Here is a 14487-nt window from a genome sequence, read left to right as displayed (position 1 = left end):
TGATTTTCTCTAATATAACTAGTAAAACTTGTTTTTTTCATATTTTTCTTAAGACGTGAAAATTTGTTACTTCTAACTGCAACTGATTATGTAACATTATCTGCCATGATGCATGGTTAGAATGCGTATGTAAAGTTTGAGTACCAATTTTATTAATTGATGAATCTCTTAATTGAAGACAATATATTAAGAGGTAAATTAGAAAAAACTACTTAAAAAAGAGATTCATAAGAGAATATATTAAGTGTTCTTTACTAAAAAAGAGATTTTGATTGGGACTTCTGGTTTAAGAGTAAAAGCGATTAATCACTAGAGCTACAAGTTTCACATATAAATAATTATAAGAGCAAATGACCATTTTGTCTATTAGATGACATCCAGTCCTTCATTTGTTGAAGATAGTCCTGAGTTCTAACTTCTAACTCATAGATAACAATTGTTGATCAAAATCAACAAAAACCAACCCTCTTTTTGATGTGATGTTCCCTTCCAAGTTGCAAAAGAGCAGTTCTACTGTTCTACAAAGGCCGGCCATATTGAAAAGTTGAAGAATAAAAAATTTTCTCGCATTCTTTTTCTATTCTTTCTTGTGGAAACTCTTCAATTAAATACAACCATGAACACCTGATATGCAGCCAATCCCCCTTGTACCTAACCCGCCAACATACTCTACATATCCCTTTTGTACATGAACACCAATTTAGTGACTGTAATATATATACGGTACACCTCCAAGAAACACAACTTTCTGCAGTGCCTCTATAAACTATAATTTCTAAATCCTAAAATAGTTTTTACTCTAAAATGCAATAGAAACATGAACCCTTGGGCTTTTATGGATTGAGAGCATCTTCGATTCGTTGAAGGAGCTCTAGAACGTTTCCAGCTTTTCTCTTGGCCCTGTCAGTGCCATTTTCTGACAATTCCTTCAATGCCTCTTCTGCACCAAGTTCCTTTGCTAGTTTCAACTGCTGCAAATCACCTGTGCATAACGACCATAACACAGCAGCAGCATTCTCCCGGTTGCGTGGGAAACCAGTTCTTATAACTTCCACTAAAACGGGAATTGGCTCAGCTTGAGCAATTGCCATCTTCCCTTCTTGATGGCTAGCCAGAATGGCCAGGATTGCTAGTGCTTCATCCACCATCCCACTTCCAGCATCCTTCAGCAATCTCATCAGCGGGGCCACAATGCCCGCCCTCACAGCCCTGGCCTTGTTTCCCTGATAGATTGAAAGATTAAAAATAGCTGTAGCAGCATCCTTTTTCCCTCTTGGAGTTCCCTCACAAAGCAATTTTATAAGGGCTGGGATAGCCCCAGCAGCTCCAATTGCCACCTTGTTTTCATCTATGACAGACAAACTGAAAAGGGTTGCAGCTGCATTTTCTCTAGCCTCCATGCTGCCATTTTTCAAAACATCTACTATATCAGATATAGCTCCTGCATTTACAATTGCTCCCTTGTTACTCTCATTTATCGAAAGGTTGAGAAGTGCTGTAACGGCGTGCTCTTGGGCCCTCGGATCCGTGGAGGATAAAAGATCAACAAGGAGTGGGATGGCTCCTGCCTCAGCAATACACACTCTATTATCAGCATTCCTCTTTGCCAGCAAGCGGAGCTCACCAGCAGCTGCTCTTTGTTCTTCTGAATTCCCCTTTGCTAGTTTTTCTAGTAAGGAATTAATAGAAGCTCGATCACAGTCTGAAACACTGCACCCTGATTTTTTGTTTTTACCATTCCCTTGCTTTTTGGGTAGCTCAACACCATTGCTCTCACACCACAAAGCAATTAGACTCTTCAAAACATAATTAGGTGTTATGGCTGTGTGCAACAGTGTCTGCTGCGTTTTGGGACAGGTTTTGTGCCCTGCATCCAACCACTTCTGAATACAGGATCTTTCGTATGTCTGCAAAAATAAGTAAAACTGTCAATTACAATGTGTTAAATAGACAAAGATGTACTTTGTGAAAGAACTTCCAGGTTGTACCTGTCCAGTAGAGACAATCACAGGATCTTTCATCAATTCTAGAGATATTGGACACCGAAAATCATCTGGGATAACGGGAGATCTGTGCTTGATCATGCCCTTGTCATGTTCAGAGTTGTCAAATTCTGGGGTTTCTGTCAGCACACAGTCCTTTAACTTCTTAAGCAGGGATTGCATCATTTCAAACTGGTCCCCAAGATCTCCGTCACTTGTGATAACAATTTCATGGAAAGCAAGTGACTCTTTCTTTAGATCGTTGATGGACCTGAGATACAGCTTCTCTGAAAGTCTTTTTATTATCGCAGGGTCAAGATCCTTGTCTCTCAATGCTATGGATAAATCCATCTCTAGTTGTGAGTCGAGGGAGTCCATTCTTTCTTTCGCTCTTTTAAATTGAGCATGCACTAGTTCAATCTGAAAGAAAATAAAAGGGGGTTATTACCTGTTGTTAATACTTTAAAAATTAACAATCCATGACTTGACTCTACTTTGTCATTTTAGAATTTGTTGCTGACAAAGAGAATGAGCTTTTCTCTCTCAATGTTGCAGAATCACAGTATTAAAAAAGAAGAAAAGCGGATGAGGACTGTAAAAGTACCTGTTCACAAACCTCCTCTGACATATCAAATTTATCATAAGGAACTTTACTCAATGATGCTTCAATTTTAACCGTCACTTGGTGAAACTTATCAACAATCTTGTCCCTTTGCAAAGCCTGTAATATTAAAAAAAACAATTCTACCTTAAAATCAACTGATATATTTGCAAGACAAGAAAAGAAGCAAGACACAAAGTCCTATGACAAATGTGACTAGTTTACATCTTGGCAAAGAAAACATTTCATTGATGCTACTACTTCAAGTTCAAGTACGCAAGCACTTGATATCTACCCATCTTGGAGGATGTCAAAGACAGATAAGAGAAGAGAATAAATATAAAATAGAGCCTTCAATTACTTTCTATATGTTCAATGAGAAATTCAAAGAGAATTAGAAAAAATGAAAGCATGAAGACGCAATGAAAGTGTAAACAATAGTACAATACTTCATCATTATATCCGGTCTAAAAACATGTAAACACAATAGAATGAGACCATATGCAACTTATCAAAGCAAAACCTCCTCAATATGACTACATTCCAAACTCAAGTTATAGCTATCCCAACAACTTAATTACTCTCCTCCTCCTTATTCTTATCGAACTAAAACTATATTTCAAAACTAAAACAGAGGTTTCCCAACAACTGGGAACTTTGAAATTCCTTCACTTTACTGAATAAATGTTAACAAAATCCAAACTTTCTTTCTCTTCCTTCACCTTCATTAATTTCTCGCAACCAAACAGAAAACAGAAACTAATTAACTAAACCAAACAGTACCTGATAAAGCTTGCTCCCTTGGTTGACCGACTTGATGAGCTCCTTAGCTGAATCCAACGCCACTGCCAGCGATTCAAAAGCTATAACTTCTTCTTCACCAAGAGCCTTATCACTGTCCCTCAATTCCTCAAACAAAGGGCTCAAAAGCTTAACTCTGCGTACGAAATTCCCGTACATCTTCCTGAACGCGTTTCGGCACTCGGGAAACTCGGAAATCGCCTTTACCGACTCGGAGAGTCGGCTCAGCACTGAGTTCCTCGGATCGTCCTCTGTCGGACCCATGTGGGATTGAGAGCCAAATTGGATAGAGAGAGCGTGGAATTGGAGGTTTTAAGGAAGATGAATGAAGACGACCGAGACGAGGAAATCGAAGGATTGGGATTGGGATTGGGATGGCGATGTTAAGAAAGAGAGGGGCAAAATTGGAATGTGAAAAGAAACGCCATGGATGGTGGTGCTGCAACTCCAAGAAAGAAGCTGTTTTTATAAATGTGGGAACGAGAAGCGTTGGAGTTTGGTCTGTCTGTCTGAGTCTTTGGATGAAAGAGAGAGTTTTTAACCAAACAAATAAATACAAAATTGTAATAATTGATTGTTTATAATTTATAAATAAATAAAAATAATGTGATTGATTGAATTATGGATTGAAGGTAGGTTAAGAAGCCATTACCTCCAACTTGATCCTGGTTTAGAGTTGACTGTTGAGGGAGTTGGAGGAGGTCAGATCACAGATGAGATCACTAGTGACCAAATTTAAAGCCTTGTGACCAAATTGCCCTTTAGACTTTTTCATAGCAAAATAACAAATCAAAGATATTAAATAATATGTATATAAATAATTAAATACTTCAGTTGTGAACTTGTAATAATAATTAAATTATATCTAGAATTATATCTTTTGAAAAATATCTAGAATTATACTTGAGGGTATATAGAAGTCATAAAATTGCTGAAAAGTCAACTGGGGATTTGATGTTTTCTTGTGTTTTTGTTGGGAAATTTCAAGTAAGGTTGAATTTGACTTTGTCATAAATCATAATAATATTCAAAAGACGTGGAGCCCAAAAACAATTTTTTCTTTCTCTTATTTTTACCTTTTCTCGGGTTGAGTAAATTATAACGGCAGTAGCCACAAGAAAAAGAAAGGGTATTTTCGACCTTTCAAGAATTCGTGGACTGAGTGTCTTTGCCGAGTTCATAGCGCTGGTTTTCCGTTTACATTCCCGCGCATAATTACCAGTAGGACGGCCAAGATTTATCTATAAATTAACCGAACGGCTTGGCTGCCCTCGTCTTCAGTTCAAGCCAAAGTCATAAATTACGCCTATAGCTTTCAACGTCAAATTTTTTTGTCTATGTTTTTTTAATCGAGAAAAACAAATTTGTCTAAGACATTTTCAACTTTACAAAAAAATATATATCATTAAGCCAATAATCAATAGACAAAATCGATTCTCTTTTGTATCAATATAGTTTTATCATAATCTTGCAAACTAACAAGGCTCGATTTTTCATGGATGAACACGTCATCAAATGTTCTTGTAATTTCTGTATTGCTCTTTGTAAAAAATGAACAAACGTGATCTAAGTGCTCTAGGAGAGGTTATTCCTCCAAAAGCTCTCTGATGCTTAAGTCAGTCATTTTATATTTTCTGTATTTTTTCCAAGTGTTGTTCATATATCGAAAACATTGTCTTTGTCGAGCTTTTTATACACCTTTTCCTCATAAGTTAATTCCTAAATTTGAGGGATAAATAACTTCTTATTCATTAACTGTCGAAGCAGTTAATGAAAATTCAATTATTATCTGACCATTATAAATCTTCAGCTTGGGCCTTAGGCCTCTGATCATTCCTAAGTAAACCCGTTTATGGTCCAATAATTAATAAATATCATATCTAAATATAATGGCCCATCACAAACCTTACACTAATATAATTTGATTATATTGTAACGAGAAAGTTACTTCATTGAAATAGTTATAAAGGATAAGCAATCGTTTTATAGCCATCATAATCATTTCATAACCATCAAATCGGTTTTTTAAGGAACAAGCAAGGTGTTAAATTTTGAAATTTTCGACGAAAATTTCGATTTTTTTGGGTTTTGAAATTTTAACACGAGTTCGTTAATTTTTCGCCAATATTTCGTTGAAATTTCGCTCAGTAATACAAACCCAGCCATTTTTCTGTGTCTTCTCCTTGTTGGCACATTATCGGACCACCAACTCCGGCTGCATCACAGCGGAATAAGACCACATGCATGATTGGGGAGGGAGGAGAGAGAAGAGATCGAGGAAGGAGAGGAGGAAGAGAGGGAGATCAAGGAGGGAGGAAGGAGGTTGGAACAGATCGGGCAGGGAGAGAGAATTGATGACAGTGGGCTGAGACTTGGGAGAGAGAATTGATGACAAGGAAGACTGGAAGAGGAGAGAGTCACGAGAGGAAAAAGGAAAGAAAGAAAGAAAAAGAAAAATAAAAGAAAGGAAAAATAAAAAAAGAAAGGAAAGAGAGAGTCATGGGCCCTAATCACTTATTGTCCGAGTTGTACAAGTAGAAATGAGTCAAAGGACTCGTTAATACAGAATCAATCTATATAACTTTTACTTTCAAAAAACTTTGCATCCAAATGACCAAAAAAAAAACTTTCCTTCCACTGTGAACTAACAATTTATGGAAAACTAAAAAACTAATACCTTAATTGTTAAAATAAATACAAGTTGAATATTGAAGCCCAATAGTTCGAAAAGTCAAAAAACGGGTCAAACTAATTTAAAACAAAAATTATAAAATTAACCCAAAAAATTTTATTTCTCAAATAAATTTCAAAATATATAAAATATTTTTTAAAATAAAACTTGAAAAAATACGGGGTCTCACAATCTATTCCCCTTAAAAAAATTTCGTCCTTGAAATTCTCAAAGAAAGTAATAATTGAACAACTTCAAACAAGCACAACAACAATAATCCAAAGCTCTGAAAAGTTCTTTTCATTTATAAAAAATTGGAAATAAATTACACAAGCTCTGAGGTGTTTGTTCAATCAAATTTATGTAATTATTAATTAGTGAACTATTTTTTCAACAGTATTTGCCTCCAGCGCATATTATATTTATTTTATATTACATTAAACCTACTATATAATTTAGTTTTTTCAATATTTTTATCAATATAATAAATAATATTAAATAAACATATGGTAAAGTTTTATTCAAAATTTTCGTCGAAATTTCGAAACCTGAAATTTTATTTCTTGGGAACAAGTAGTGTAGTTAATTTTAGGCTTTAATTAATAATTATAGTAATGCTAATGTATACAGTATACTCTACTACAAACAACAATTTAAATGTATTAAAATTAAGCCAATCATGGCCCGTTGAGCCAAAATAACAACAGGCTAGCCAGCCAGCCAGCCAGTAAAGAAAAAGAAGCCCACCTCATCAGGGATTGGTCAATCACGCGTGGTAGAGAACAGGTTAGCGCCGGCTCTCTCTCCTCACAACAAAACACAGAGTGTCATGGTCTCGCTGACGTGGATGAATCAGCCAATAACTAACCATGACGTGTACTGGGGCCCACTATACTCGTGAGTATAGATGGGGTCGTCGGTGAACAATTCCCATCACTGGATATGTTAGGGGGTTCCTCTCAAGCTTGGATTTCGATCTGGACCGCCCCAACCATTGTTTTTTTATATATTTTTTATTCTGTTAATTATAGCAACATGCACTTTGCAAACTTTATTATGAGTTTCACTTGAGTTAGCGAAATTTAACTTGAAATTCTTGAGTCTACAAATTTTTTCACGTTACTTACTTCAGTCTATTTGGATTCTTAAATTTTTTTCAAATTTCTGTCAAATATTGCACATGAAAAGAACATCACTGATTTTTTAGAGATAGGACTATAAAAGCGTTAAATTTTGAGATCCATGTATTTGTCACATGCAAATATATAATTAAAATTATAAAAAAAATTGGCGGAGCGGATTGAAGTAAGTAATATAGAAAAATTTGTAGACTCAAATAAGGCTCGGGATAAAGTATCTTGTAACTTAAAAATAAATAGATTAAAAATTTAAGTTTATACTAAAAAATATTATATGTTGTGCCTTATTAATAAATAATTCTTTCTTATTGTTGGGGAAAAAGTCCGGGAATGTTACTATATTTCGTTTCTCTATGCATCGGCAATTCTTAGCACACACGCAATAGAGGAAACTGCAAAAGGCATGCATGCCTCAACTTTCCTTTGTGGTTTAAATCATTCTATGATATCCATTATTTTTCTTATATGAATAATTGTATCTATATCTATAATATACCAATTATTTTGAACTTTTATGCTGATAGAAAGTTATAATTAAAACCATTAAACAAGAATTATGGAATTGTCAACAGTGTACAATACATAGATATATGAGTAATTTTCCGAAGCAAAGAAGCATGCAATTTGGCATTAGAAGTGCTTTTGAGCTTAATAATTAATATGAAACTTTAATTTTCATCGCTCATTTGGTTATGGAATTAGGTGGTTGAGATTGAATGAAGTTTACTCTCGATCTTATGCATTGTTGTGAACCTAGAACGTCAATTCAAGTGTATACATATTAATTAAGTGCGTCAATTTCAACTGCATGGATATTATGTTTTTTTAACATTGTGAAGAAAAATATTAAAGAAGAAAACTTTCAATTCACAAATAAAAAAGACACACATATATACTAACCAATAATTAAGCTAACAAAGAAATTAGACCCAGAAAAAAAATAAAAACAAAAAGTAATCAGTTGTCAAAAGCCTAAGAATACTCGCGGCGGAGTGCTGCTTCTTCCTCTGGAGTAAAATCATTCTCGAAGCCAAAAATGTCGCGAAACCTCCATTTGAAGTTAAAGTTGGGAACACAAACTTCCATTTGGATTAATTCCATTTGAGGACAAAGTTGGTGCCAGATTAGGTGTAGTGTCACTGATTAAGATATGACGGCTCAAAACCCCTAGAATTCTCCATGTGGACTTCTTCTTCTTCTTCATCCTTAGGCATTGAAAATTCATTCTTGCATGCGAAGCGATTTTCGAATTTCCTCAGATGACTTGCCTTTAACAATTTCTACAATCCTTTAAACCAGTTGATCCTGAATTTCCTTAGTGCAAAGATTGCATGTAGTGCTTAGGACATCAACGACGTGGTCTTGGTTGAGTACTACTTGACTGGATTTTGGAGTTCACGTTTGGCAATGGAATCACATGGTTGTGGCTAGCTGCACCCTCTTCTACCTCGAATATTTGGTTATCTCACAACCTTGCTCTTTGCCGATGACATGATGTTGTTGTTCAAGTGTATCTGTGTATGTACGTAATATGTTATTGTAATTACGCATTTCTTGTTAAAATAAAAGGAGAGGGCTCTTTGGAGAGCATGAGCCGTGTTTTTTCGGTGTAAAAGAGAGATTTCTTGTCAGCACAGGTCAAGGCTCTTGTTCAATGCAAAAAATAGGTTTACCTTTCTCTTTTTAATCCAAAATTGAGCTAGATCCAACGGTGTAATTTTGGATTAAATCTATCGGAAACCCCGGCTGGATGTCCGGTGGAGATTGGAGAAGTTTTCTGGGTGTGTATAGAAAGCATGGATAAGGAGGTGAAAACATTTATTTCCAAAGGGGCACCAAGTTGAATCTCTAAACGTTATAAAACTTTGATTTGCTATACTTTGGTGGGTTCCCCGGCATCTACAGGTCATTCCTGCATGCAAATTATGATCTTACAGTTCCAACTGAAACAATCTATTGAAACCCACAGTACATTGAAATGCAAAAGACTATTTCACAATATACACAATTTTGGAATTACACAAATTTCGAGCTACAGAAAGGTAAACGGGTTTCCAAAGCATGAACAACTCTTAAATTAATCAGCTTCATGGGTTTTGCGATGATGAAGTGGCCGGACGGGGTAGTCGTTTGGCAATTTCCTGCCAAAACAAGACAGTGTCAGCATTTCAACTAATATATGAGCTTGGATAGGTTGGTAAGCATGGAGGCAGTTAATAATAGCATCAATAATGAAATATAAATGTCCTAATGTCCTATGATTGAAACATAAATGTCAGGGTTACCTCAAACAGCTGATTAATGTTATCTGCTGTCTTTGCAGAGGTCTCAATAAAGAACATTCCATTCTTTTCAGCATATTCAATGCCATCCTTCAGGAATCCAAGAGATGTTATCTTAGTCATATAAATGTCTATTTTGTGAATATATGGAAAGAGGATGCATTAGATTGAGTAGTATTGAACTCACTTGAACAGGAACTTCACGTTTCTCATGAAGATCAGCTTTGTTACCGACCAAGGCCAAGACAATATCAGGGCTGCCATGTTTTTGTAGCTCCTGCAAAGAGCAAATATTTATCAATTGTTGAAAAGAAAATTTGCGCCAAGAAGAACCAGTTATAAACAACTTGAAATAACATACACAGTGTAGTTTACACAAAAGTTCAAACTTTGGTCAGGAATCCATCTACCAAGACAGATTATCAAGGCAAATTTGCACTTCCAATAATGCACATTGATATATAACCATCCAATTATCATCTCCTAGTGATATGTAGGTCACTTGCTCTTCTCCAGAGTATAGAGAATCTAATAAACGCAATAGTTTTCACATATTTAGCGAAATATTTAATCATTGACAAGAACAATCTCCCTTATAGCTTCTTAGACAGCCAACCCAAAACTTGAGTCCTAGATGTTTAAGTTTTACAAAGAAAAGTTGCATAAGAAAAAAAAATTCAACCATTACTTTTGCCACTGGTTAAGAAGTTACTAAAATTTAAAATCTCCATGTAAAAGACCTCTCAGTAGAAAAACGGGAAGCCTAACTAGATAGGAAAGCTAAAAACGATGAAAGTTAATGTTTGTGTGACCTATAGAAACGGAGATACCTTAACCCAATACTGTGCTTTGTTGAAAGATTCTGGGCTTGTTATATCATATACAATAACTGCAACTGCAGCACCCCGATAGTAAAGGGGGGCCAATGCAGCATACCTGAACAGGAGACAATCAACAATTAATATTCTCCTGCAAAAGGAGTATATTGGAAGAGGAATATCCAACGAAGAGTAAAGGAGGGGGAAAGGTCCGCCTTACAACAAGAACATATGATGAAATTTCAACAAAAAAACTAATAACTTAAACCAGTGTTCGGAAATCTAAAAATGTTTGACCAATACTACCTCTCTTGACCAGCAGTGTCCCATATTTCAAATTTAACCGTTGTAGAATCTTGCAAAGCTATCGTCTGCGACAAGAATGAAGCACCAACAGTCACCTGAAATTATAACAAGCCAGCAAATGTGAGAAATTATATCATCATAATAGTTTCTTTAGAGCTTAAGAAAGAGGCTAGATACTCAAACCCAAATAATATGGTGCAACGTAGGCCAAAAAATTTCTCAAAAGTGAAAATCATGAGACCTGTTCACGATTAATAAATAGCAATAACATGTTCCTTACCTTGGATGTGGGGTCAAACTGACCACGAACAAAACGCAGAACAATACAGCTTTTGCCAACACCAGAATCGCCCAACAAAACTAGCTGAAGAGTGACAAGAATAAGAGGTTAGTTGCATTCAGTCAAGTGCTTAATATAGACTCTCCTATCTTTCAAGGAAAAGAGATGAATGAAGTGCAAAAACAAAGCTCCTTTGCATGGACTTCTTAAGAACATTATTGCTTTTACCAATCCTATAGAGGAAAATCATACAAATTGCTTTCTATAGTCAAATTCTTTCTAACCATACTAATGAATGCACCTCATTATTATATCAAAGTGCAGTCATTTGCTTGACAAAACATCCACAACAAATTTTAAGTCGGCAAATGTGCTTGAGCACCACATACTACCAGCTTGCTTATGAAGGCATGTTATCTGATGAATTTCAAAAATCCCATCAGATATATAAAAGAAAATAGTTTTAATCGTAGATCGAAACATATCTAGACCACATTTTTTAATTGTAAGACATTCAGGATGCATTTCTCTGATGTATCAGGTTTGTATAGGAAATTACTAGTGCATCAAAACGTAATAATACATTATATATATATATATATATATGTTCACCTACAAACAACAAGTTGGAATTTTTCGACACCCACACCAACTTTCACATTATCAGAAGGAACACAAATAAAAACTTAGTAACAACTAATAAACCAAGTCTCATACAGTTTTAACTCAAAATAAGTGACACTAACAGCATTAATTGCACCAATTTAACCTATAAAATACCTTCACGCGTAGATTTTTGGCATCCACAGCTCCACCGTTTTCCGAATTCGGCCCAACCAACCGCCCAGAACTTCTATCTGCAAGCAAATAATCCCCAATTCCCCATTCAATCAATCAAACAAAAAAGAAAAAGAAAAGTCCTCAAAATTTACCAAAATATGAAGCAATTAGTGAACACCCAAAATCTAATAAAACAAACAAACAACCACTCTCTGTCAATTCAATCTTGTTCGGCTTAGAAATCAAGAAATCGACCAAATAAAATTACCCAAATGAAAATTTCAATGTGATCGATTCGGAACAGAAAAACCCTAGAAGTAAAATCCCTAAAGGATCCAAATTACATGGGGATTTACCTGGAAGGGAGGCGGAGCAACCCATTGCGAGCAGAGCAGAGAGAGACCCTCTGAAATTCTTATTATTATTATTACAAATATATATATAACTGTAAATTAGGTGTATGCGTATATGTGTATGTATATGTATATATGGGTCTAGGGTTTATATGGAGGAGAGGAAAGGTGAGTGAATTTGCAGAGATGGTTAGGTTGTTGGAGCTAAGTCTAGGTCGTTAATGGCTGGTATAAACTGAAACTTGTTAAGAACCCCTTCCTACTCTTTTGTATACGTGTGAAGGCTCTGCTACAAGTCCACGAAGATTTTATCTATTTTAAATATTTAAATTATACAGTGAAATTATGAAAATTATGATTTAAATAAATGTTATATACTTTTCTTTTTTTCTTTTTTCGCTAGGGACTGGGGGGTATTAAATTATTAATGTATTAATGTATTATATACTTTTTAGCAAATAAATTAGGGAAAAAAAGCATGTTACTTCAAAGTTCAGACTTCAGGTGATGTAATTATCTTGCTATTTATTTTTTAAGGAGAAAAATTTGGGCCTTTCATGGACCAAGTTTTTGTTGCTTGTCTTACCCAAAGCAAAAGAGAGAGAAATCCCCAACATCGTTGGCCCAATAATATTAGGGTCCAAATTCCATTTGCTTTAGGAATGTCCACCACTCCACAACATGAATAGCAACTTTTCAGCAAATAATAATTTTCAAGACTAATTTGGAAGATGCATGAAGTCAAACATGCTTTAGGAATTTGGATCCTCTCTTTATCTTGGGATCAAATCCCATCTTATCCAAGCCAATACAAAATACAATATCTACATCATTTACTAAAATGAGTTAATTATACTTATACACCCTGAGGTTTATTGTCTTTCCACATACACCCTCTGGGGTTTCAACAATTACACATACACCCCCTGAGGTTTCAAAACTGTTACATATAACCCCCTATAGTGAGACGAAAAATGATGAGAAATTATGCAAAAAAGTATGCTAAGGGGTTAAATAGCCTAATAAAATTACTCAAGGTGTAAGGTCCAACCTCAATACAAATATTTTTTTTTTGTTTATTTATTTTTTTTCTCTTGTAGGGGGTTATATGTAATAGTTTTGAAATCTCAGAGAGTGTATGTGTAATTTTTAAATCAAGGGGTGTATGTATAATTTTTGAAACCTTAGGGGATATATGTGAAAAAACGATAAATCTCAGAAGGTGTAAGTGTAATTAACTCTACTAAAACTATTTGGGTATCTTTTAGTTTTTAATGATATAAACTTATAATTTGAAGGGTTAAAAGTATTGGACCATACACTCGAAATTCTGTATTTGAATTATGTTTTGAGAGATTTGACTTGATAGGAGTCCAAATTTGTCATGCTTGGTGTGATATATATTTGATAAGTGTCATTCATGGCCAGAAAAGAAAAAAAGAGGTGAACAATTTGAGTCATAGGCAGCTAGCTAGCTAGCTATAGACTATAGTGGAAGCATTATGGAATGCAAAAGATACATGAACCTCTATTGGAATTGGGGTAGCTATATATTAGCTAGCAGCTGAAAAATGTGAGGTTGGCAAATATAGACATTCTTGGATGAAATTTAGAGCTCCTGATTAGACTAAGCAACTTCCTAGGGGACAATCCCACCTGAAGTACTCAAATAATTGGGGTCTTTTCTATCTTTTTTTTCCCCAACATCACTGATTTTCAAGCATATAAGACATTTTGCTTTTAGTCTCTCCTTCCCTTACAAGTTTAACATTCCAATCTTTAAACTGTAGTTGGTGGTACCCAACCAACAACGTTTCAACTTTCAATAATAATGGAGTACTAGAGCATTTTTAGATCTGGCTTGAACAGATCGATTTTCATTTTTCTGTAGCAAGAATTTATTTATTTTCTTCCCGTTTATATATATACATCTGTATCATTAAATAACACCTATCATTTTGCCTAACTCGATTCAGTCAATTGGCAGAAGTTATAGGGACACTTGTAGTGGTAGGATGCTCGTCTTGTCATACAGACAAACACCTATCATGTATTCATGTCTATGGCATTATTCTTATCCTTTACTGTGTGTTTTAATTGAAGGAAGCGCTATTCTATTCTATTCTATTCCCTTTATTCATGTCTATGGCATTAGTGCACTCGTGATGTAATTAAGGAGCCTATTATTGGGAGAAAACTTTGTGTATATATTTTATCTGTTTATATCTTTTAATTACGTAATAATTGTAGAATTTATAACAATTTAGTTGATAGATCGATGTTATTTACACTTCACAATAAACCTCTTGCACTCGTTATGTTTGAACACATATATAGACCACTTGGAAATTAAGTTAAAAGCCAAATAATTGGACAAAATTATTAAGGTAACTAGCATGTGCAAATTCTCACTACATAAATGTGGTGATAGTTTTTCTTGAGTATTGGTTAAGTGAGAAATAATAGGTGACATG

General features: G+C 34.9%; 2 protein-coding genes across 2 annotated transcripts; both read right to left on the bottom strand.

The window, feature by feature from the left end:
• Positions 1–212: 212 nt before the first annotated feature.
• On the bottom strand, positions 213–3945 carry PUB14 (plant U-box 14). Its single transcript, XM_086237224.1, has 4 exons — positions 3367–3945; positions 2587–2703; positions 1989–2402; positions 213–1907 (listed from the first exon to the last, which is right to left on the bottom strand). Exons 1-4 carry the CDS (start codon positions 3646–3648, stop codon positions 834–836), a joined length of 1887 nt encoding a protein of 628 aa, XP_086093350.1. The 5' UTR covers positions 3649–3945; the 3' UTR covers positions 213–833.
• Positions 3946–8995: 5050 nt separating this feature from the next.
• On the bottom strand, positions 8996–12292 carry ARA6 (Ras-related small GTP-binding family protein). The gene is made up of 8 exons (XM_086235032.1): positions 12017–12292; positions 11661–11737; positions 10881–10964; positions 10601–10695; positions 10307–10412; positions 9664–9753; positions 9480–9566; positions 8996–9335 (listed from the first exon to the last, which is right to left on the bottom strand). Exons 1-8 carry the CDS (start codon positions 12039–12041, stop codon positions 9282–9284), a joined length of 618 nt encoding a protein of 205 aa, XP_086091158.1. The 5' UTR covers positions 12042–12292; the 3' UTR covers positions 8996–9281.
• Between the last annotated feature and the right edge of the window lie 2195 nt (positions 12293–14487).

The sequence above is a fragment of the Dryas octopetala genome, chromosome 3 (assembly GCF_963921425.1).
Source record: "Dryas octopetala chromosome 3, drDryOcto1.1, whole genome shotgun sequence".
NCBI lineage: Eukaryota > Viridiplantae > Streptophyta > Magnoliopsida > Rosales > Rosaceae > Dryas > Dryas octopetala.
Note: the sequence above shows the minus strand (reverse complement) of the source record. Positions and strands in the feature narration are given on the sequence as shown.

Coding starts and splice junctions, on each gene's coding strand:
- PUB14 (XM_086237224.1), bottom strand. CDS start 3,648: ATGGGTCCGACAGAGGACGATCCGAGGAACTCAGTGCTGAGCCGACTC. Junction 2,704..3,366: donor AAGGGAGCAAGCTTTATCAG/GTACTGTTTGGT, acceptor TTAATATTACAG/GCTTTGCAAAGGGACAAGAT. Junction 2,403..2,586: donor CAGAGGAGGTTTGTGAACAG/GTACTTTTACAG, acceptor ATTTTCTTTCAG/ATTGAACTAGTGCATGCTCA.
- ARA6 (XM_086235032.1), bottom strand. CDS start 12,041: ATGGGTTGCTCCGCCTCCCTTCCAG. Junction 10,696..10,880: donor AGTTTGACCCCACATCCAAG/GTAAGGAACATG, acceptor TTATAATTTCAG/GTGACTGTTGGTGCTTCATT. Junction 9,567..9,663: donor AACGTGAAGTTCCTGTTCAA/GTGAGTTCAATA, acceptor GGATTCCTGAAG/GATGGCATTGAATATGCTGA.